We start from the raw sequence: 23101 nt of genomic DNA on the forward strand, positions 1-23101 counted from the left end.
CGGTAGCCGGCCCTCCTGCCTCAAACAGTCAGAGTTTGCCCTAACAGGATGGCCCAGAAAGCCGACATTTTTAAACGGTGCAGCTTTTTTCCTGCTATGGCTGAAAACCGAAAAGCATGCGTTCAGCTTTTCGTCAACCCCGTTTAAGTGTTTCGTGGCAGGACCTCTTAATGAGCTGCCACGTCTCTGCTGTCTCTGGGTGAGAAGTTAGACTCTTCCTTGCACCTCTGCGCTTCCCTGCTCATGAGCCTTGGAAGATGCTGCTGTGTGGCCCTTGAAACTATGGGGACTGTTAAGTTAGTGCTGTATACAGTTTATTTCTCACGGCATTTCCTGGGACCCTGTTTTAAGTGCCCCTCCTGCTGTCTCCTCAAAAACCTACTGTCTTTCCCTGTCAGATGGCCCTTGTCAGGAGTGGTCCAGAGAGCTATGGTGCTGGGCAAGTTTCTCATTTCCAATCTGTCCCTGTTCTGCGGCGAACTTTCTGACCAGCAGGAAGGAACAGCCACCAGACGAGGATTCTTCTCAAATCACGCTTTATTGGAGCCTCTTGGTTGTAGGGAGAGCAGAAAGCAAGGGGCCCGGAGCCCTGAATTATAGCTGCTTATATAGGGAATCTGCCTAGCAACTTTTGATACTTTGATACTTTAACTGCTTTTCTGGAGACCCACTGGCAGGAAAGAAAGCAGGGGAACATCCCTGTCAATTACAGACCAGGATGTTCCCATGCCGGTCAGGGGAAGTGTGGGCAGCTAGATCACAACAACTCACCCTGTTTTCTGGTGGAAGAACTGCAGCCCTAATATGGAGTTATCTATCAAGCGAGGCTGGGGCCAAATGCCATCTTGTAATGGCAGCTATTCAAATCGGCTCCCAGCACTGTTCTAGAACTCTCCCCCAAGCAAACTGCTCTCTGAGATGTTCCGCACTGCCCACGCCACCTGTAAAATGGGTGCAGTACACATGTCACTCACAGAACTGCTACAAAACATGCAGGATCTGGCCCAGAGCTTTCTCATCACGGGCAACTTTGCCATGATACCACGGTTGTCAGTGTGATTCTATCACTGAAGTAGGCTTTAGCTAACTGCAGGCTTTAGCTAAATGACCCTGCCCAAGACCCCAATCAGGTCTGGTCTCATGGTGGTGGTGATGGGCAGCAAGCTCTGGACCCCCAGCTGACCCACCTTGTCTCTGTGTAGTGTGACATATTGCATTCATGAGTTTGCTTCCTGCCTGGCCCCTCCCAGGACTTTGTAGGTCCTATATCACACCCTTGTATGGCAGGTAGCCCCCGTGTCCTCACCTGCAGTCGTCTCTGAACGCATTTGCCCTGTGCCTGTCTTCTCCAGCAGAGTAAAAGCCCTCCGAGAGACAGGTCTGGGGTGGAATTCCTAGAGCCTGGCCTGCAGACCTCCAGGTGAATCTGCGCTGCCTTCCATTCAGCCTTAGCCCTAGAGTTCCTTCTTGGGCTCTATGAGTACCTGTCCTTGAGGGCAGCTCCAGCGTGGGTTGGCTGCTGACTCTACAGAACCTTCCAGAGAAGTGCTGAGACCAGCAGCTCCTGCACTGTGGGGAGAACTCGACTCAGACGAGTGTTTTTCCACCAACCTTCCAAATCCCTGGCTTCAGCCCCAAAACAGGATGTCAGGGTTCGTGTTGATCACTAGAGATCCAGTGGCTTTCTAGAAAGCTCATAGCCATTCAGTGGCTCAGGTTTCCCCTCCTTGAAGCCTCAGAGGAAGATAAGGAGTGTTGCTGCAGCTTAGGTCATTGAATCCCAAGGGTTCCTCCAGGGCAAGGTCAGCTCCAAGGAAGCTTTCTGGGCTCTGGCAATTAGACTGAACTGCGTGGCAGGAACTCCACAGGACTCAGGGACAGGAATGTGCCTCGTGCAGATCCAAGAATGGGAGGAACGTGGCCTCCCCCTCCTCCTCAGGAGGGGCCAGGCTCCAGCTCAGAGCTGTGCCCAGCAGTTAGACATCTTCACACTTGGCAAGGAACAGCCTTTAGGTGTGCACCTGCATTTACATAAGGCACTTATGCTGCAGGTCTGTGTGTCACAAGCACTTGCTATGAACCTGTTACCTGACGGGGGACCCAGCCTCCTGGAATTCATATCTTAGTTGGGGAAAAAGGCAAGGACAGGCATGTTTGGAGCCAAAAAGAAGCCAGTGTGAGCAGACCAAGATGGTGTGTGTATGTGAGGGGCTATCTCTCTCTATGACTCTTTTCTAACCAGCTCTTGCCAGGGACTGGGAGACCTTGACCCTGCACAGATCAGATAGCAGCAGCCATGACCTCAGGAGCCTTGATTAACAGCAGTAGCAGCCTCTGAGCTACAAATGTTCCCTTGGCCTCCAGTGGTCCCAGAAGCTGCCAAGGGCTACCCCCCACTTTCCTTAGGGGGAATGGCCATGTGGCAGTCTGTCTCCACAAGGAGACTATAAGCAAGGAAGTGGAGGAAATTGACTCAGTTTCTGATCTATGGAAGAAAAAAAAAGTCAGGGGTGCCACATTTCCTGTTACCCTCTCCATGTGGTGCTATTTATACAGTGAACTAATGCTTTCCTGGAGGAAAACATCACATGTAATGTCCATAGTGCTGCCACCCCACTCCCAGAGGGCAAGTGGTGTTTGTGTATGTCTTGAAGCTAGTGAAGACAGTTCCAGACATTTCAAGCTTTCACACTGGGGACAGATTTTCTCTGAAGATTCCAGAGCCATGCTTGAATCCAGGAAAATCCTGGCCCTGGCCTCTGTCTCTGCTCTCTCAACCAAAAGGCTGATCTCCTGCATACCTTTCTGTCTCTGTGCAGACCTACTTAGAGCCTGGCTGCAGCTTCTCTGAGTTGTGGGAGCAGAAAGGCTTCAGGCTGACTCACATCTCAGGGCTGTAGAGGGAGTTCCCTGAGGCCATGCCAGAAGTTCTGCTATTAGCACACTGACTCTTGGGAATGTTAACTCCTGGCCCTCTCGGGCAGGCTCTGATGCCATCTAAAGGAGAGACAGTGTGAGGCTATCACCTGAGCACCAGATTGGGGACCCAAGGACCGATATCTAGTCTCAGCTCCAGTGCCACCTCAGAAACAGGGTAGAAAATAGCACTTAATGTCTCACCTACATTCTGTGTGTCAACATCAGGGTGCACAGGGTAGGACTGGAACCTCGTAGAGGGATTGTGACTCACACAGCTGGTACCTGCTGCTAGCTGGAGCTGGGCAGCATTAGTGAAACCCAGATGGAGCCTCTTCATGTGACCTGGGCTTCCCTGGAGTAGAGCAGGCTCAGGGTCATCAGACTCCTGCTTGGCAACTGGCTGTCCTCAGAGCAGAAATGGGGAAGGCAGCTAGAAAACTGTGGAGTAACATCTCCATGAGTCCCCAAAGCTAGGCAGCCTCACCTCAGCCTTCCACTGAGGGTCACAGAGACTGGTTCAGGTCCAAGAAGAAAGATCCTGCCATTCACTGCAGCAGCCAAGGACTGTGTGGAGCACTCCAGACAGATCACATGGGGAAACCTCTATCTCATCGTCCTCACCACCTGGTGCTGACCTGGACTGAGCACCTTCCCCAGCCTGTCCACATGCTCACTAAGTATACCCAGCCCCTGCCTGGCAAGTCCTCTGGGCTACTCTTAGCCCACTCCCATTCTGTAGGCAAAGATACCAAGATACTCACCCAGGGTCACACATCACAGAAGTGGCAGACCCAGATGATGGGTTGGGGGTCAGGACAGGTCTGTCACCTGTATCCAACACACAGAGCAGGAAGGATACAATAAGGGCTCTCTCCCTCTTATCCTGTGTACTCACTTGTTCAGGGGATTATAGACCTGCATGTCTCTGTCTTTCTTATAGATTTTTTTTTAAAAAGAGAAGTGCATATCATTATCCCAGGCTTCAAACTCAATATGCAGCCTAGGATGGCCTGGGACACTTGATCCTTCTCTACCTCCTGAGTGCTGGGACTGCAGGTATGTGTCACCACACCGTTTCTTACAGCTGCGTTGAGTTTGTCGGAATCAGAGCCCTAGTCGTTATCTTGTGTTCAGTCCCCTTGCCTCATCCAGTAGGGCTGCTTTGGCCTGGCTACCTGTGGCAAGAGAGCTGCAGTGTGGCCTTCTCCCTCACCGATTCCCTCAACTTGCTAACCACAGCCCCGTTTGTTATCAGTGCCACTGCTGTCTCCAAGGGGCACAGCACCTTCTGAAGGGCAGTTCTAAACCTGTTGTTTCCCCAGGACACTTCCATGGGTGTTCTGAAGAGTCCATGTGTTCTCAGCCTTGGCAGATAAACATATACTCCTGTGTAGTATGGAGCAGCAGGGCTGCGTCCCGCCACCCGGCCTCCTGCACGGCTAGCTTTACCTGAAATAATTACATGGAAACTGTATTCTTTTAAACACTGCCTGGCCCATTAGTTCGAGCCTCTTACTGGCTAATTCTCACATCTCGATTAACCCATTTCTAATAATTGGTGTAGCACCATGAGGTGGTAGCTCACCAGGAAGGATTCTAGCCTACATCCATCTGGGGTCGGAGAATCATGGCGACTGCCTGACTCAGCTTCTTTCTCCCAGCATTCTGTTCTGTACTCTGCCTACCTAATTTTCTGTCCTATTAAAGGCCAAGGCAGTTTCTTTATTAACCAATGATAGTAACACATAAACAAATGACCCTCCTCCATCACTCCTGGATGTTGAAGTCCCCTCAGAGCCATCTTCCCACCAGCAACTTCCTGCTGAGATCTGCTTGTGCCCTCATACCATATATGGTTTTCTTGCTAAAGCCATCTCATCTACAGGAGGCCAGGGTAGCCCTCATCCTCTGCACGTGAGAGTGCAGCTCACTATCCTGTGGCCACCACTGCCCTCTGCTCGTGGTCTGCTTCATACCCTCAGCGTTGAGTAAGATGCTAGCTCTCAGTCCCCTGGACCCCACCGTGAAAGACATCTTTCAGCTCTTTTGAAATGCTTGAGTAAAAGAGAGGCAGCAGGCTTCTCTCTCTAATGCCCTTCCTTTGCAAACTTTTCCTATGCTCAGGGTGGGTGGGATCCTCAGAGAGCTCGAGGACTAGAAGTAGGTAGCAAAGATTCAAGCCCAATCTGCCCAGCTCCACAGCTCTGCAGTGACCCAAGCACTTTGAGTCCCAGCAGCTTCCAAGCATCCTTGGTTCCTACTCTGGCCTGTGAGTCTTCACCCTCTGGCTGCAAGAGAGGACAGTGCCACTTGAGCCCAGAGATCACGAACACTGTTTCTCAGAAGGAAGTGAGCTGGACCTTCTGTGCAGAGACAGATCTTGGCTCTCAGTGAGACCCATGAGAACTGTGTGTGTGAAAAGCAGAATGTGTGTGAACATAGAAATGAGTGGCTCCCAGGCCCAGCCAGAGACCTGGCTATAGAAAAGTTTCCACGCAAAGCCTGCAGAGGGGCCAGTGGCCCAAGAGCTGCAGGGCTCTGGCAGACACAGAAGTACCTTGTAAACAGGTAGGAAGCAGAGGACTCTGAACCTTTGGTTGGGTGACAGCCTATTCTGGCCACTGGAGGCTCAGAGTTGCACTGGCCAGAGCTCCCGATGGCACAGTTGCCGTGCCTCAGAGGAGATGGCATAAGCCCGTCCAGCTGGGGCTAGAGGCAGGACTGGAACCCAAGTCTTGTGACTTCAAGTTGCTACTTTCCTCTCTGCCACAGCTGCCTCCCATTATTTTCCAATGTGTGAGACTTGGAAAGCCCAACTGTAATTGGACAGTGTTGGCCCAGAACAGGGGCTGGCCAGAAGTCCACGAGAAGAGGTTCCTTTGTCCACGCTGTGCTCTGCTCGTAGCACTAACCACTTTGCCCCTCTACCCAGTGTCCTCCAGACACTGGCCCCATATTGGACTTCTTCATGTCCCCTAGATCTGTGCCCCAAGTGCACACTACTCCATACAGAGGGTTGCTCTCAGTTCCCTCCACATCTCTGCCTGGCCATCCCTGGGACACTTCTTATGCATATCTCTGCCTCAAAACCTGCAGCTTCCAGGCTTAGCCACATCTAGTTACTCTCCAGCCAGAGGTAAGACTCGAGTCTGAGCACATCACCAGATCTCCTCTTGTGAGCTCAAGGCTCTACTGGGGCCCTGCTGCCTTTCCCTCTGGGCTTTGTACATGCTGTTCCTTCTGCCTTGGTCAGGGCTTGTGCCAGGCTCTTGTACCAGGCAGGGTGTCAAAGCTTCCAGAAGTCTTCTCTGATCCCTCCCTTATGTTCCCCAAAGTTCTGTGCTACTGTGATGCTTAAATAGGGCCAAGTGGACAAAGTGTATATCATTAGTTCTGGTGGTGAGCAGGTGCCAGGTCAGTGTTAGAGATCATCTTATCCACTTTTTGATGCTGTCATGCCGTTGGTGGACTTGGTGCTCTCGCCATTCTGATCATGACTATACTCCTATCAGCCTGTGTTCCCACCGGGTGCAGCCTCCTGGTGGCCCCTTCCCTTCTTGATGGTTGACTGCTACTCACAATCAAGCAGAAGATCATGATTTTTCTGATCTATGATGTAGCTCCAGTGCTTGGGCAGGGGCAGCCCCAATGTCTGGGCTTCCTAAACATTTGTGGCCAAAAGATACTGTTTAGCTCTTGACAGGGAGACAACAAAGGACAGGCTCCTCATCCCTTGTTTACAGATGTAGATCCAGGACTCAGGGCACTCAGCTTGTAAGCACAGACACAGACGAGAGCCCGGACCTCCCTGCCCGCAGGATCAGTGTCCCTTTCTGTCACCATACATCATCTGGGATTCTGGCCACTCCAAGATTATTATTAGAAAGCCGGGTGTTTTGCTTTGTTTTTCCTCTTTCAATCAATGATCTGTTGGGCAGTATGTTGGTTTCTTGTAATGACAACCAGAATTTTTTTTAAATATTTATTTATTATGTATACAATATTCTGTCTGTGTGTATGCCTGCAGGCCAGAGGAGGGCACTAGACCCCATTACAGATGGTTGTGAGCCACCATGTGGTTGCTGGGAATTGAACTCCGGACCTTTGGAAGAGCATGCAATGCTCTTAACCTCTGAGCCATCTCTCCAGCCCCAGAATTTTTTTTAACATATCTGGTTGCCTACAGAACCTGTCAATTCTCATATGATCCAATAAAACTGCTAAAGAAACAGCCACTTAAAGAGTTTTAAAGATTATTCATGGAAAACTTATGCTGAGGAAAAATAGAGCAATCCTTTGAGATAGTCAAACCACATGGTCAGGTTTTCCAGCTGTCCCTGCCATATCAGGCTGGGCCGTGGGGCCTGAGCTCTGCCGTGGAGTCCAGAGCTCCAACTCATCACCACTCCTGCCCTGCCTGAGGACTTGACCAACAAGCTTGCCAGCCACCCAGCTCAGAAGGCACGTGTCCTGGCACTGCCACATGGGGCCACCCCAGATTTGGAGGAGCAGAAGCATGAGGCCTTTTGGTAGCAGAGGGTGTCACTTACTGGCAGAAAGGCTCCTCATCTGGGTCCTAGCCGAATGGAAATTCTTCTGTTTCCGCGTCAGACGTAGGCTGTTGATCAACAATGCTGGGAGAATGTGGGGGAGGAGGAGGATGAGACCTATTGCCCAGAGAGCAGCAGCAGCCCTGACACAGGCCAAGAGGCCAAGGCTCTTCCTCTGGGGTCCCCGCCCACCCTCCCCAGCCAGTCCAGGGGCATCTGAGGCCAGGCATGCCTCCCAGGGCTCCACAGCGGGAAGGAAAGGGTCGAATCCAGGCCTAGCCTTGGAGAGAGAATCTGGAGTTGAGTGGAAACTGCCAAAGGAATTCTGAAAGGCTTGTGAGAGCATGAGCATGAACAGAGCTAGAAGGCAAGAGCTACATGGAGCCAAGTGAGTGACAAATGCTGGCAGTGGCCGACTTCGGCCCTGTAACCATGTTACACCTCTAGGGTTCCCCCACCTCCCTGTATCCAGTATGCTGGAGGCATGAGTGTTTGTACAGTGCTGCTCACAACTGGTACATAGGGGATGCTGGGTCTGTCTCCCTTTCCTTTTTCAAGAACATCCGCCCACCACCTGGACTCTGAACCCCCAGCATTCTTCCCACAACCCCTCAAACCCGCTGCACACCGGGTACTGCCTCGGGATCTATATGCTTGCCTTCTTTTCTGTCTAATGCAGCAATTAAGAGTGCATACCTCAAGACTTGCTACTTGACCCAGGGCACAGTGCCAGGTGTGCAAATGACCTAATTGATCACCTGGGCCTCCTGCAGAGGGTCCTTGAGATTTAAGCAGTGAGGTTGTCATCTGCCACCCTCCCGTGGTTGCTGATTAAACAAGGGGCTCCGCCCTCTGTAATCTTCTCTTGGGGCAAAAGCAAAACAAAGCAGTGTACTGCAGGAGCTGTGTCCTCAGGGGTAGACCAGAGGGTCCTCCCAGGGCACTGCAGGGCCACCAAAGCTTCCCTGGGACCACTCATCCGGCCAGATGAGTTATATCCTGTGTTGGACATGCAGACGAACCTCAGAGCAGCCAATGAGAGTGTGCAAGTCCTGACCAGGGACATGCGTGTAGACACAGGTGTAGATGCAGTTCCAGCCAGCCTCACTCAAGGCCTTCCATACCCCTTCTATACCCTCTGGACTTGTGAAGTCCAGGTAGGACCTTCGCTTTAAGGACAGGCCTCTGGTTCTACTCTTATAGATGAGCCATCAGCTGGCTGCCCAGCTACTAGACCTGGGCATCCCAGGCCTTCCCTCTGGGAGTTAGTGATGCTGGGACGAAAGGTTAAGCATCCAATAAGTAGGAAGCTGCTGTTGGCTTCGTGTGATCTTTGTCCTACCCAAGAAGCTGGGAAAGGTCCCCACCCCGAACCACAATTCCCCTGAGCCTCTACCCTACTCTCGCCCCCACAACCCCTGCCATCATTCTCCCTCTGCTCTTTTCATAGGCCCCTCTGCTGGCTCCAGCTCAGCCAGGTTCCGCCGGAGGCCCACCTGTCCTGATACATCTGTGGCTGGCAGCCTTCCCACGCCACCAGTCCCCAGACACAGGAAGAGCCACAGCCTGGGCAACAAGTGGGTGACTGAGCAACCCTCTCTGGGCTGAAGGAGTGTTGGGTCCTTCCCCACCCCATCTGGGAACTCTTGCTTTCCTGGCAGACACTCTCTTGAGGCTGGTGTGAGCTTGGGAATGCAGATGAGCGGCTGGCAGCAGAGTCTGTGTGCCTCCATCAGAGATCCAGGCTCTGTAGCTAGTGAAGAAATGTGCCCAAACTCAGTCAATAGCTCATTTAGGGGGAACTGAGTCCAGCAGACACCAGTGCCTGTGCTCAGGGCAACGGGGTATCTCAGAGTACCTGCTGACTCACTGGCCCTGTGGGGCCCACTCCCTGGGCATTGGTCACAGTTTCCAAATGGTGCACCCTTCCTCCATCACCTCTGCCTCTTCCCTTCCTTCCTCCCCTCCCTCCCTTCAGCCTGCATCCTAGCACTAAAGCACAAATGTCATGCTTCTTGGCTGGCCTTAGTGGACCTCAGAGGCAGGAGCAGGAGGCCAAAGTTGCTTTGGGTCCCTGGTACCTCCTCTTTTCTAGACATTGCCACACACCTGTAGACACCATCTCACCGAACCATGCGAATCTCTGAGCAGCTGCTACCATGCACATTGTGGCTCCAGTAAGGTCACAAAGCGCTGATACTCTCAGGACGCCCTGGCACCTGCCCTTCACTTTGGCCTCATCTCACAAGCCTCACCACCATCCTGGGAGACAGGCAGGGCAAACAGCTTTAGTCTCTATTGACAGATGAAGAAGTTGAGGCTCAGGAAAAAGATGTGACTTGCCCAAGGTCACACCATGCGAAGGGGCAGAGCCTGGGCCACCAGTGGTCTCTGGGCAGAGGTGTCTCCACCAGCTAGTCCCTGGCTCCGGCCCCCAGGGCCAGTGTGCCACTCTGCTCCCAGGATAAGGAGCTTTGCCTTCTCTCTCCCTCTCCGTTTTCCAGTATGATGTGTCAGTTGAGTGTAGTTGAAAGTAAGAGTGCAACATTCCCATCGGAGAAGGCCAGGCACCTGCTGGACGACAGCGTCCTAGAGTCCCGCAGCCCCCGCAGGGGCCTCACCCTCACCTCCTCCACCGCCATCACCAACGGACTCTCCCTAGGTAAGCGTCTCTGGCCTGTACACACAGGCAGGGGCAGCAGGCCCAGTATGTGCTCCGTGTCTGTCTCTGTGTCACTGTGCTGTGCCCAGTGGCCCCTCACCCCTAAAGAATGGCTCCCTACAGGAGTCTCCTGCTGCAGGAAAGAATTCTGGGTTGACCTTCTCCTTCTGATGGTCCCCAAATGGACAGTCAGGTTAAAGAAGGAAGCTGGACTTGAGTCCACCACAACCCCCTGAGGCCAGATGCTACCTTGGCAGCATTTACATCAGGGGAGCCTAAAGCCCTGCTCAGAGCAGTAGGTGGGTGGGCCACTGCTTCCTACTATGTGCTTGTCTTTACCCAGAGGAGCCAGAAGGGAGGATGAGGATGTGAACGTCAGAGATGGCATTGCAGTACTGGACAGTAGCAGGAAGGAGCTTGTGTCCATGGAGTTACAAAAACAGGGCTGCTGATGCCAGCAGAGAGATGTCAACATTAGGACTGGGGCTAGCATGGAGCTACATTCAGAGAACTGTTCCATTACAGAGCTCAAGTCACCTAGGACAAATGACAAATGTGATTGCTGTCACCAGCCCAGTGCACTATTGATGGCCTTTGCCTTTCAGTGAGCCTGTATGTTTGTCTGCTTCCAATACCAGTGAGTTCCCCCAGGTCTGGTAAAGGGATGACATTTGTCCAGCTGCAGTTGATCTGATAAAGACAGTGAGGCAAAGGGCCAGGGACTTGGAGGAACACCAGGTTGGCGTGTCATGCCACCACATGTCCCTGTGATGTTAGGCTAGTCTTGGGAGTCATGAATAACTTCTGTCAAGGACAACTGCCTCCTAGAAGTTTGTGACAAGTCCCAAATCCGCCTTCTGCCTTCAGAGGAGGTCACCCTGTTTAGACACAGTGCAGGAAGTGTGGACAGTGCATCTTAGGTTCCCAGGCTGGGGAAAGGGAATCAGACTTCTTCCCCAAGCCTTCGCTGTGCTGCTCCTGGGCACTGATACCTCCAGCATGCTAGGTCCCGCCCACGGACATCGTCTCAGAGTATATGATGGGACATGGGTTCTTATGAGGGCCCATGAGTACACACCTGTGCCCTGAGCTGCTGCTCGACATCCAGGAAACTCTGAGCTGTGCCTGAGTCTGGGCTGTTGACCCACGAGTGAGTCAGGGGTTGTCCTGTCTCACATCTGGGGTGCGGGGGTCATAAGCTTGATTGGCACTGGCTCAAGTCAGGGAGCTCAAGACATTTGTGTGTGTCCTGATGGAGGTAGTGCTGGGCTGCTCCCCACCCATACAGCAGTGAATGGGGGCCCTGCTCTAGCCAGGGCTCCTCCCTTGCCTTTCTGACTGCTCAGTCTTAGAGCTCTTTCTGGCAGAACCCTGAACTTTAGAGCCTGCAAAGTCCAGAACAATACAAAGGTCATAGATGCACAACCCTGGAGGGAAGCAGGGTGCTCATTTAACTCCAGGGCACAGGCTTAGAGAGCCAGTGTGGGCCTGGAAGAAACTAGGAAGGCAGGGGATCACAACAGGCCTTGGCAGTGTCTCTGTGGTCCAGGGGCTGCAGTGGCTCCTTGGGGTCTCTTCTGTGCAGGCAGATACATCTAGACCAGCCCTGACCCTAGGCCAGAAGAGCTCACTCAGCCTGTGCCCTCAGCAGGTGAGGCCCTTAGGCAGCAGGTAGGCAGTAGGGCAGACACACCCGAGGATCCTTGCTATAGGAGATCCTGGTACCACAAACCTGAGGGTAGTCAGTGGGAAGGGAGCAGAAGACACTCCTGAGCATGGTGGGGCTCAAAGTTCTTTAAACCCTCCCAGAGAAAAGACAGCCACAACCACAGAAACTCAAGTCCTTCTGTGACCCACAGGGTCAGAATGCCATGAGCTTGGGGACTGGGGCCTAGTGACCAGGAGCCCAGGAGAACAGGTCCCTCTCCTCGAGGCTGCCATGCTCACTGATCTGTGTTCCTTTTCCAGGCAGTAGTGAGAGCTCAGAGTTTAGTGAAGAGATGCCTGCAGGGCTGGAAAGGTGAGTGTGGCCTCAGCAAGGCCTCCCTCCTTTGGGAGACTCAGAGCCCAGGGAGCTGGAGTCAGGGGTCTCTGCCCCATCCACATTTTTCATATGCACAATTACACTGTCACACCTGTTTGTGCACACACTGAACAAAACTCTCACAGGCACACAGGTAGACACACTGATAATTCACTCCTATACTTCTTCATATGTGGGCGTATACCCAGGTTTAGAAAGTACCCCTCCTGCCCCCTCCCTTCTTTTTGTCAGCTGGCACCCAGAGCACTTGGTCCAAGCCAGCTCCAGGGGACCTGGGAGCCCCTAGGCCTGCAGTATGAGTTATGGACCTGGAAGCCCAAGACCTGCTTGAAGTCTTGAGATGGGCATGCGGCTCCATCTGGTGATATCTGAGAGTATTGCACCAGTGCAGCCTCAGGCCTTGGACATTTTTGAACCCTCCTTATATGTATCATTGTGATTCCTGTCAGCCCATCTACCCCAGGTATCTATCCTCCCATCAGGAATTCACCCACATGTATGTACTCCATGTCCTAATACTTCTTGGGCTACCATCAGGGATCCAAGAAGACATGTCACTTCAGGTGGTGAAAGGCATCTTAGTGACTTGAGGTCTGAGGACACATAGGGAAATCCAGTGATGAAGACCATACCCAAGATACAGGTTTCCATTGTCCTTCAGGATAGATCTCCACTCATGCCTAGGAGCCACTCTTGCAAGTACACATGTACACAAAGTTACATAGTCTTATGTGTACATGCGCAGTTACACAGTCTTTGTATAGACGTGGCCATGGTTACAGTCTTATATGTATATATGCACAGACTCTCTCACACACACATTCACACATTTATTTGTATACCCACATAGTTATACTCACACATGAATATGTACTTACACTCAATGCACATACTCAGTTACACAATTACACTGTCAAACTTCTGTGTACACACACTAAACACAAATCTCACACATGCACACAGGTGGACACATTCACAATTCACTCATATACTCATGGGTGTATGCATTCACATGCATGAAGGATACATTACACCACACAAAGCACACATACACACACATGCACCTCTGCATGTACACACTCCTCTGAAGCTAAAGCTTCAGTTCCTATCGTTGAAAAGTGTCCAGAAGAAATCATCCTATCTGAACACTTTCCACAGGACAGAGAGGCTCAGTGGTGGCCCAGGCTGAGCATTCCATGTGCTAGGCTCTGTCTGGATACTACCCATGTATAGGTGTCCTGCAGCCTTGGTGCTCTTCCATAGCCCTAAGGGTCAGACTCCAGAACTCCTGGTCCTAGTGGGGATTCCTGGGGACATCCTGAAAAAGAAGGCCATAAGCAACCAGCTCCTCCCCTGGCTACCATCCAGTGGCATTCTTAGGCATGGCGCTAAGATCTGTAGTAGCACACCTGGCCCTGTGTGTACCTCTGTTGTTTGTCCTTTCGCTCATTCATTCTTTCCTTCACTCATCAGTCACTCAGTCCCTGCTTAGTTAGCACTGCTGCCTACATGATAGCCACATGGACCCGTGGGCCCTGTGAGTGCTGTGACTGGAATGGGGCCAGGAGAAAGAGGACAGCAAGGAACATTCTTTTCCTAGTGGAAATGGTGTTATATGCAGTCCTGACCACTGCAGTCTAGGTCACTGTTCACCTGAATGTCTGTAGCAGATGCTCTCAAGTGGACTCTCCTCTGAGCACTGGCCTCCTTCTGGCTCTTCTGTGCATATGCCCAGCCCAGCTTCCAATAGCCTTTGAACAGCCATGCCTTCAGCAGCCCTTGAACTCCTCATCACAGAAGGGATCTTGGCTGAGGAGAGCAGGGTAGGCCACTTGCTTTAGAAGTGGGCTATGATGTCCCCTCTCATCAGGACCCAATCCTAGGCAGTCCTGAAGAACTGGAAGCTAACTGATTCCAGCCTCAGCCAGTGTCCCAGCTATATGTCTGCTTCCACCCTGTATCAGCCCTTGTGCCTGTTTTTAAGAATCTGCTCCCCAATGACGTGCCAGTGGTCTGGGCTTTTCTGTAGACTGGGCACAGCAGAGCACCATTCTCTCTTCACAGTACAGTCACCATCTGGTCACTTCGTGGATCTCCTTCATCTTAACCTTCAGGAAGCCAAATGCTCAGCACCACTGGGTCCTCTGTGCACTCCCAGGTCTTTTCCAGACCATATGTTCCTGCTCTTAATAGGGAGATGGATTCTAGGTGTCCCCGTGACTGGTCCCAGAGGCCAGCATCTGCCAGAAAGAGCCTCCCTTCCAGGTCCTCAGAGATACTGTAAGATGTATTTACCCTGCAAGAGCAAAGGTGGAAGATGGAGAGCAAAGGTGTGGAAGGAGGCTGGGCTCACTCAAAGGAATAAAAGTTCGAGGATGAGGAGGGCATGCTAGTATGGGGCAGCGTGCTCTGCCCACAGCATTCGAGTTCAGGGGACATATCAGACTGACTAGCCCCTTATCACATAGAACCCCCCAAGCACTGGTTGTGGATTTTCTGAATTCTGCCCAGGCTGGGGAGGGAAACGGAGCCAGATACCAACAATGTAAAAGGCAGAGAGACTCCTGAGCAGCATGAGCGCGCATGCACACACACACACACACACACACACACACACACACACACACACACACACACGGCTCTGGTGGCCTGAGGGCACAACTGAGTCACCTTTAATGTCCCAGTGAGCAGTGGGGCAGTAGAGTTTTCATTGCCAGCAATGGGGTCATTTAGCCCCATCTTGTGAGTTTACACACATGGGGTCCAGAGGTAGTTCTTGAAATGAGCCAGAGCCCAGGCCACATGAGTCCAGTGTGTCCCTGAAGTAGACACAGGAGTACCCAGAGAACCATGAACTGCTACAGAGGCAACAGCCCTGTTCTTGCTGTATACTAGAATGAAAATGCAGGGAGCCGAGGGGACTCACTTCTCTTATTCCCCTTCCTACCCCACATACATGCCAGCCCTTGGCAAGTTCAAAGGCCTCATGGCTAGAGATGGGCAGCCGTGCCAGGGAGGTTCATTGGTCTTCCTTAGCTTTCAGGCTAAGGCCTCTTCCCCATCCTCAAGGCCCAGAGTGAGAATGAAGTAGTCTCATCACGGAGTGGAGTGGGGATATGCCTACTTTTCTGTGACTTCAGCAGTAGCTCTTACCTGCGGGGGCAAAGGTGGAAGGAAAGCCTCACTAGCATGCCACCTCCATGAGGAAGAGAGGGAGCCCCGCAATCTGAATCAACAGTGCTAAATGGACTGGAGAGTAGTGTTGGAGGCTGGCACTAGGCTGGGTTCCAGACCACCTCAGGCTCCAGAGACCTAACAGCCTTGGGCTCTGGAGGCCAGCTGGCCTCAGGGCTTAGTCAGGGGCCACTTTTATACTTACCGTTGGAAGGCAAGTTTGGGCTCTCAGATGAAAACAGAAATATCAGCTTAAGGATCAAAGTATTTTTTTTTCAAATGGTTTTTAAAGACAAATGAAATGGGTTATAGAGGTGAATAGAGTCAGAAGTATGAAAACATGCAGGGTCCTTCATCTTGGTTGTCTCTGCATTGCAGGATTTTTGAGGGTTGCCACCCTCGTAGTCTCCAAACTTCACAATGTATTGGTCTGTCTTTTCTACTCAAAACCAGCATTTAACATTCCTAAAGAAGATGTCATCAGAAATGATCGCTGACTTTCTGAATAAGTGCAATATGCAAGTGTGTCAACGTTCATCACAAATCCTCCCCATCCCTTCTTCCCAGCTGGACATTGCCATGTGGGAGGTTATCAGACTAGGAGAGGGGGCCCCTCAAGGGATTGAGCCCCTTAAGTGGGAGAGGGTAGAAGAGAGGAAAGGGCAGTGCAGCTCGTGCTCTTTCCCTCCCTCTCCCTCTCCCTCCCTGTTCCCCCTCATAGGGTTGTCTTCCATCCCTGCAGTGGGTGGGTACACAGGATTCATCAGGGTTCATGGAGCCTTAAGGAAGCCATACCCCATACACATGGTTCTAGCACAGTGGTTATGCAGTGGGGTAACCTGCATCAGCTGCAGGTTCAGACCTGAGAGAGTTTGCTAAAGAGGACCCTGGTGAGCCTTTGTGAGGATGCAGAGTTAGTTCTAAGTCATGACCTGGGGTGGGAAAGGTGCACACGAGTGCTCAGGGTTTCTGGGGATCTTGTATAGGAAAGGTGACCTCCATAATATGTCCTGCTCTCTCGAGACCAGGAAATGTCAGGGCCACTTACGCTGTTGGCTCCCTTGGCACCACTGCTTTAGACAGTTTCAGTCCCTCTGCTGGGGACTCACTGCTTAGCATATGTAGAGCTGTTGCTGGAGGAGTTGGTGTAGATGTGTGAGCACCCTAGTGAGCACTCCTGTCTAGCAAGAAAGCTACAGAGGCAAGGGCTCAAATGGGGAGACACTCCTCAAATGGCCATTCGTGGAGTCTGTATGGACTGGCTTCTCAGGGGGCACTGGCCTGGGGAGGGTTCTCTGAAGGTAGTTGGCCTGTGGGTGATTGTAGGTACCAAGGAAGATAATTGGTGCAGCCTCCCCTGGGTGATGTTTCCTGTTGATCTTAGCTAGTGGACTCCCCCACCATCCTTACAAGAGCAGCCAGCAGGTGGAGCCATAGTAGTAACAGAATGTTACATCTGCCACCCCCAGAACAGTTTATAGAAATACATGCGCATGTCCTTCCTTAGAGTCAGAGGACTTGAGGAGATGCTCCGGGTGTGCCAAGATCTCCTGAGCCCCAAGCTTTGCAGTATTGGTAGAGAAATAGACCAGCTCTGGAACTAGGGGTTGCCTGTGCTGTGCCCCATGTGTGTGAGTGACAGAACTTAAGGTCCAGGTTCCCGGGCTCTCATCCCTCACTAGGGACCCCTGAATTCTAACTTCACCTGTGTGCCTGGATTGGGCTTCTCTGCCCAGTTGGTTGGTTTGCTTCTCTGAAGACACTGTGTCTTGCCTCACTCCCTTAGAGATGAGTGAGGCTCCTGGCAGACTCCTCTGGAAAAGAACAGGCAAAGATGCCTGGATGTGGAACTTGACCCTGTCCTTGGCCTTTGCAGTCAAGGCTGGGTCCTGTCAGTCAGCAGCTGCTTCATGGAGAACCCACAGCTTCTCCATCTCTGACTCGTTCAGAGCCAGTGACTAGAAATGGAGAAGCCTACCTGTCTATCTGCCTGTCCTTCCTGCTACATGTCTGTGGTGCACACTGTTCCCACTGCAGACCAGACTTCTGGACGTCCTGGATGCCGTACAGTGGCTAGGCCCAAGTGGGTAGCTTTTCCCAGCCACTGGGCCAGATTTCCAGCCTGACCTAAGTCCCAGTGGCCAGGAGCGAAACATGCAGTGTTTTACCAGTATGGTTCCTAGGAACTCATTTAGTGACTCCAGGACATTACCCCCCCAAAAAAGGGCATGTGCGCCAGGAGAGCAGAGGGTCTTCAAATGGGGTTGCCAGAAGGGCTATCCCAGGGTTCATCAGGAGTTAGGCTGGCATTTCCTACCCTCAGATGAGAGTGACCAATGGGACTAACAGTTCCTCTAGGGCTGGCCAGAGCAGTAAGTGCTGTGGTGCACAGCACCCTGAGGGCTTTTCCACAAATCACTCCCAGTGGGGCACTGTGTAGTTGAGACAGGAAAGTGATGTGGGGGATGACTTCCGCTAGGACCAAGATTCCTAGGGCCTAGATACAGTTGTCAGCTAAGATGTCTCTTGTTCCCCCGTACTCTGTATAGGCAGCTGCCTTATGAATTCCAACTCTGAGATGCCCACAACCTGATGCCAGCCTAGGACCCAACGCCTTGCTCAGCCCACGTGCTCATGGGGCTGTACAGGCTGCTTCCACCTGGCTTCCTTTTCTAGTGTTGTGGCCTTGGGCAAGTGAGTCCCCATCTGCAAGTCTCTTATGCACAAGGCAGGCTAGGAACAGTGCCTACCTAGTAGGTTAAACGAGACAGTGAAGAATACTGCTGAGTGCATTGCCTGGCACCCACCATCCCATCTTCACTACCACCATTCTCTCCACCACCTCCTTATTGCCATCTCATCTAATCACCATCACTATTGTCCTCATCGTTGTCTTATGAACCCTGTTGGATAAGCTTGTCTGTCTGGTTGCTTGCCTACATCTTCCCTAGAGCAAACGTCCCATGAGCCTCTGGTCTGGTGTACCTCAGAGCCATTCTGAATGTGTGTTCAGCTACATGTTCCCAGAATGATCCTAGGAAAGATGCCTGTGACTCTGGAGTTGGGAATCCCAGGAGAGAGCCTAGGATTTCTAGGGCTCCTTAGATGTTATTGTCCATTCGTTCTGCATTTTGTGTCATTTTAGGGCAGTGGGGGAGGGAACAGGCTGTCTGGCTCCTGTGCTGGATGAACCTGGCTACCTCCAAGCCCCATCTCCCAGCTCACAGGGAGAGAAGGGTAGATACTGCCCTGGCTCTTGTCTCCTAAGAGGTGCGAAAAGGCCACCATTGTGCTGCCCTTCCTCACCTGGGCTTGCCACATGGTTCCAGGGATAGGCTGTAGTATCCACCCTGTGGGTCAGTGAGGCCCTTCATCCCATGGCAGCAGCAGGCCTTCTCTGTGAATGCTTGCATTTCCATCTCAGCAGCAGGCCAGTGTCTCCTCAAGCCTGTGTTCTCATCTTTAGCTCTGAGGGCAGCACCCCCTCTGTAGGGTTGTGTGGATGCTCTTGGAAGCAGGTAGGTGGCACATGGTAAGCAGCTGTCAAGACAGTGACTCTGAAGTGCTGGGCAGCCCCCTGCAGAGCATGGGGATTGAGAAGAGTTTCAGACTTCAGACTGTCTTGGCCCTTTAGCCTCATGGACACGGGCACATGTGGAAGCTGTGATGCTCAAAGCAGCAACACTTATGAGAGTAGAGTGTTAGCAAGACACACACAAATGTAGTGTAGTCCCCACCACACCAGCCCCAGCCTCTCAGTTATAAAAAGTTGAGTCTCCTGGCAAGTGAGGGGTTGGCTGTAGAGTCAAATGGACCTGGGTTCAGTTTGTTTATGGGGCTGTACCTTGGACAAGTAGAAGTTCCTCGTTGCTGAAGCTCAGTTTCTCCGTCTGGGAAGGATAATATAATGGTGCTTGGACGAGCTCGGTGAGTGTGAGCACAGGGGCCCGATGCAGATGAGCACCTAGCGCTTGAGTCTTTGTGCATACATTGTCCCTCACACTGGACCTCTCCTCTGCAAAGGGCCTCCAAACTGGACTACTTGAAAGAAGTGGATTGCAGGCTGCTTTCTGGCAGATGTTCATTCTGCCAACATCTGTCAAGAAAGGGCTCCTGCTCCCCACCCTGCTCCTGAGTGACTGGCAACTTCAGACAGTCTTACCTTCCTACCACCCTAGAATAGCAGGGAGACAACCTTCAAGGGGCTGGTGGACGGGGGCTTCTGCTCCTGCCAGAGTCCTGACCATTGGAGGAAGGGCATGTCCTAACAACAAAGAGAGCTCCAGAGGACAGCACTTCAGAAACCTTTGTGGTCAGAGCCAGCTCCTGTTGCTGGCCAGGGAAGACAGCAGCCTGGGATGTTCAGCAAGGGCTAGGCCCTACCCCGCTGCTACCCTGGTCTGGGGTTGGACATGTGTCAGGCATGGTCAGTGGTGGTGACATCTACATGTTCTACCTGTCAGCAAATACAGCAGATGCGTGGATCTCGGGAAGAGGTATATGGATGTGTAGCCAACCTGCTGTGGTTGGAAGAGAAGGGAACAGTGTGGTCACTGGGCTGGGCGCTGAGTGTACCAGTTCTCTTGTTAGCACTACACAGTAGAGCAGCGTCAGCCTGTGACCATCCTAAGACTTGGGGTACCTTGAGGACTTGGGGTAACAAGCATTTAAAGAGCAGGGGTGGATAAACAGGAGGATCCTGGAGCCTCCAAACAAATGACCAGCCCTGAACTTCGGCCCCTGTCCAGTAGACTCAACATGGCCATCAGAAGTTTCTTCTTAGCTGATAACAATATTCATGGTTGCAGTCAGGGTGTTCATTGGCAGTAAGCAACAGCCCAGGGATAGCTGCAGATAACAGAGCACATCTGAACAATAAGTCTAGACTTGGACTTTATACAGACAGTTGTGTCATCGGCTGGCCATCCAGCAAAGGAGCTGTAGGTGGAGACAGAGTATGCCTCAGGGTCAGGAAAGGATAGAACAAGCTAGTGTGTGCTCCCCCACTAAAGAGGTGGAGCTGGAAGTGACACACACCCCTAGAGAGGTTCCTGGTTCAGGAGCAGGTGAGAGTGAAGCTAGGCCAAGCCCATGGGGAGGCCCTAGAACCAGAGTCCTCAATGCCATCAAGTTCCAGAGGCAGTTTCAGGGACACGGGAGTCAGCAAAGAGCCAGTTCAAAGATTAAGTGCAGCAACATGATCCAGAAACAGCCTGGTGAATATAGTGCTTTATTTTATGTGGCCTGGCCAGATGTGCAAGATTGCTCACCATTCTATGTCTGTGTATACTTTAAACATGAACCCCGTGGACAACATGACATTTCTGTTAAACAGCTCAGAGACTCACATGGGAGAATCTGGAAGAAGGGTAAACAGTCAAAATGCTTATGAACTAGTCCCGTGAGACCCAGGAGCTTCCCCAGATGGAGATGTGGGACAGGGTTCCCTGTCCAGGTGTGATGTGATGCTTGCAGTGGGTGCAAGGAACCCAAGGAGGAAGAGGGGAGGGGCTGGGCTGACCTTACTGTCTTTGCTCCTACCTCCTTCAGGATCAGCTGGTCTTTCCCGACTGTGACTAAAATTCACCCCTTTTCCTCTGAAGCAGGGGACGTCTCTACGCAACACTGGGGCCCAACTGGCGGGTTCCAGTTCGGAATTCTCCCAGAACTAGGAGTTGTGTCTACAGGTACACACTTGTTCATGTCCTCACTTGACAGGTAGCTTTGGAGTGTTTGCTGGGGGAAAAGCTCTGTGCCAAGTGGATCATAAGTCTGCCTGGTGCTCCCATTGCTCCAGAGAGGTATGGGGCCCTCTGGGAGAGAGGAGGGACCAGTAGAGGAAATAATGCTGGAGGAAGATAGGAATTAGCCAGATAACTGGAAAGGTGCTTCACAGGGCCAGAGCTCCCAGTCAGAGACACTGAGGCTGTGAGGCTCAGTGAGAACAAGAACCACTGCGTTGTGAGACATCTGAGGAGAGGGGCTTCAGGCGAGGCTGGGGAGGTGGGCAGAGCCACATTCAGTAGGGACAAGGACCTTACCTGCCTCTCGGGAGCAGCAGGCCCCAGGGAGAGGCCCGGTGGAGAATAAGAACTGTGTGGATGAAGAGTATATGGGAAGAGGCAGGAATGGAAGCAGGCACCAGAGACAGATTAGGCTATCATCCAAAGAAAGATGTTGTGGCCTTGGCAGAGAGGTAGGATGGACAATCAGACATGGTTACATCCTTGGGACTTACTAGGTTGCAGAACATGGCTTGGTGACCGACTTGAGCCAGGTGCCTGTGGACATCCAGTAAACAGCAGCACAAAAGTCTGGAGCACAAGACAGAACTTGAATATTGTCACCTATGACAGCACTTGATCTCAAGGGAGAGGGTGCAAGAAGAGCCAGGAGGAAAGAGGACAGATGGCAGTGTGGGGCTCCTGTCCCTCGTTTCCATTGTACCCATCTACTTTTGCATTCTCCTGCTCGCATGAGGGAGGGGTTGCCGGAACAGGACTGCAAGAGCTCAGGCTTCACAGACATGAGTGTGGGGAGCAGCTAGGAAGAAGCAAAGGGTAGGGCGGGGCATGGAAACCTGGTGGGTATTCTCTGTGGGAGTTTACCCTGCTCTTAGATGGCTTTTTGACCCAGCCTGGGGAGACCTCTGACTATGTGGACATCAAAGACTCACAAGTGAGGCAGCTGGAAGACATAGTGGGTGGGAGGGTATCAGGTATCAGCTGCTCTGGGACCGTATCTAACTGACAGTCTCCCTTCAGCCCCACGAGCCCTTGCACCTGTACTGTGGGCAGCTCAGCCACTGTACCCACTATGGAGGGACCTCTGAGACGGAAAACCCTGCTCAAGGAAGGCCGGAAGCCTGCAGTAAGTCACACATACACCCACTAGAGGCATTGTGGGCTCAGGGAGTAGCCTGGTCTAGAGATCTGCCAACCAGACTCCTATCCCTGACTGTACCACTGAGGGGAAAACGGCCTCAGTTTCTCTGTCTGTGACTTAAGATGAAGCTTCATCTCCTCCTGGAGGCCATCTGTGGCAGAGTGCCAGAGCTGTGGTGGTCTGGAGAGCAGGTGAGGCCTGGATACTCGGAAGGAAGAGGATTGCACAGCCCCAGGAGGCAGCATGACTTGCAGTACCTTGGCTGCTGTGTGGTGTTCCTGTGTAGAGGCCTCACTCCCTGGCAGCATACTAGCACCAGTGGGAAGTGCATGGGACAAGGTGTCAGGAGCTGCTTCAGGTCGCCACCAGCCTTCATGTCACAGCCACCATGACCCCACATGACAGAGCTTCAGCTCCTTGTGTAGCAATCTCATCCTCAAGCTGCCTCTCCTCACAGCATCTGCTCTGCCCATCTGTCCCGCCACAGAGTTGTCTGGAGATACCGCCTGCCGGGAAGATGCCAGGGCCCTGTCACCTGCCCCCTGCAGGCACTCTAGAGTGTCTGTCTCTAGTTGCCAGTTGGATAGTTGGGATGGTGGATAAGGTGGAGAGCTTCCACCCCAGCTCTGGCTACACTCGAAGCCTCCTATGGCATGGGGCCCCAAGTCAGTCCCATGGTATAGACTTACTCCCTCTCCATCCCACACCCGCACGTACAGAGTGGGTCATAGGGCAAACCACACCAGTTGGTTTGACACTTCTACCACTTGTGTCCCAGGGATAACACTTAGATCGTTAGGTTAGCACCATCATCCACTAAGCAGTCTCATGGCCAGGGACTAGCATTTTCAAGTGAAATGGAGGAGA

General features: G+C 52.3%; 1 protein-coding gene across 9 annotated transcripts in view; it reads left to right on the forward strand.

Annotated features, from left to right (window-relative positions):
• The window catches only part of Ralgps1 (Ral GEF with PH domain and SH3 binding motif 1), a 232807-nt gene that overhangs the window by 199160 nt on the left and 10546 nt on the right, over window positions 1-23101 (forward strand). For 4 of the 9 annotated variants that reach the window (XM_026778124.1, XM_005346022.3, XM_026778127.1 and 1 more), the window contains 5 exons: window positions 8920-9046; window positions 9974-10131; window positions 12100-12151; window positions 20953-21036; window positions 22114-22219. In XM_026778124.1, the coding sequence (XP_026633925.1) occupies window positions 8920-9046; window positions 9974-10131; window positions 12100-12151; window positions 20953-21036; window positions 22114-22219 (527 nt within the window). The remainder of the gene's footprint in view (window positions 1-8919; window positions 9047-9973; window positions 10132-12099; window positions 12152-20952; window positions 21037-22113; window positions 22220-23101) is intronic. The other 5 variants (XM_026778130.1, XM_026778131.1, XM_026778140.1 and 2 more) reach the window with 3 other exon arrangements.

Source organism: Microtus ochrogaster, chromosome 4 (assembly GCF_000317375.1).
Source record: "Microtus ochrogaster isolate Prairie Vole_2 chromosome 4, MicOch1.0, whole genome shotgun sequence".
Classification (NCBI taxonomy): domain Eukaryota; kingdom Metazoa; phylum Chordata; class Mammalia; order Rodentia; family Cricetidae; genus Microtus; species Microtus ochrogaster.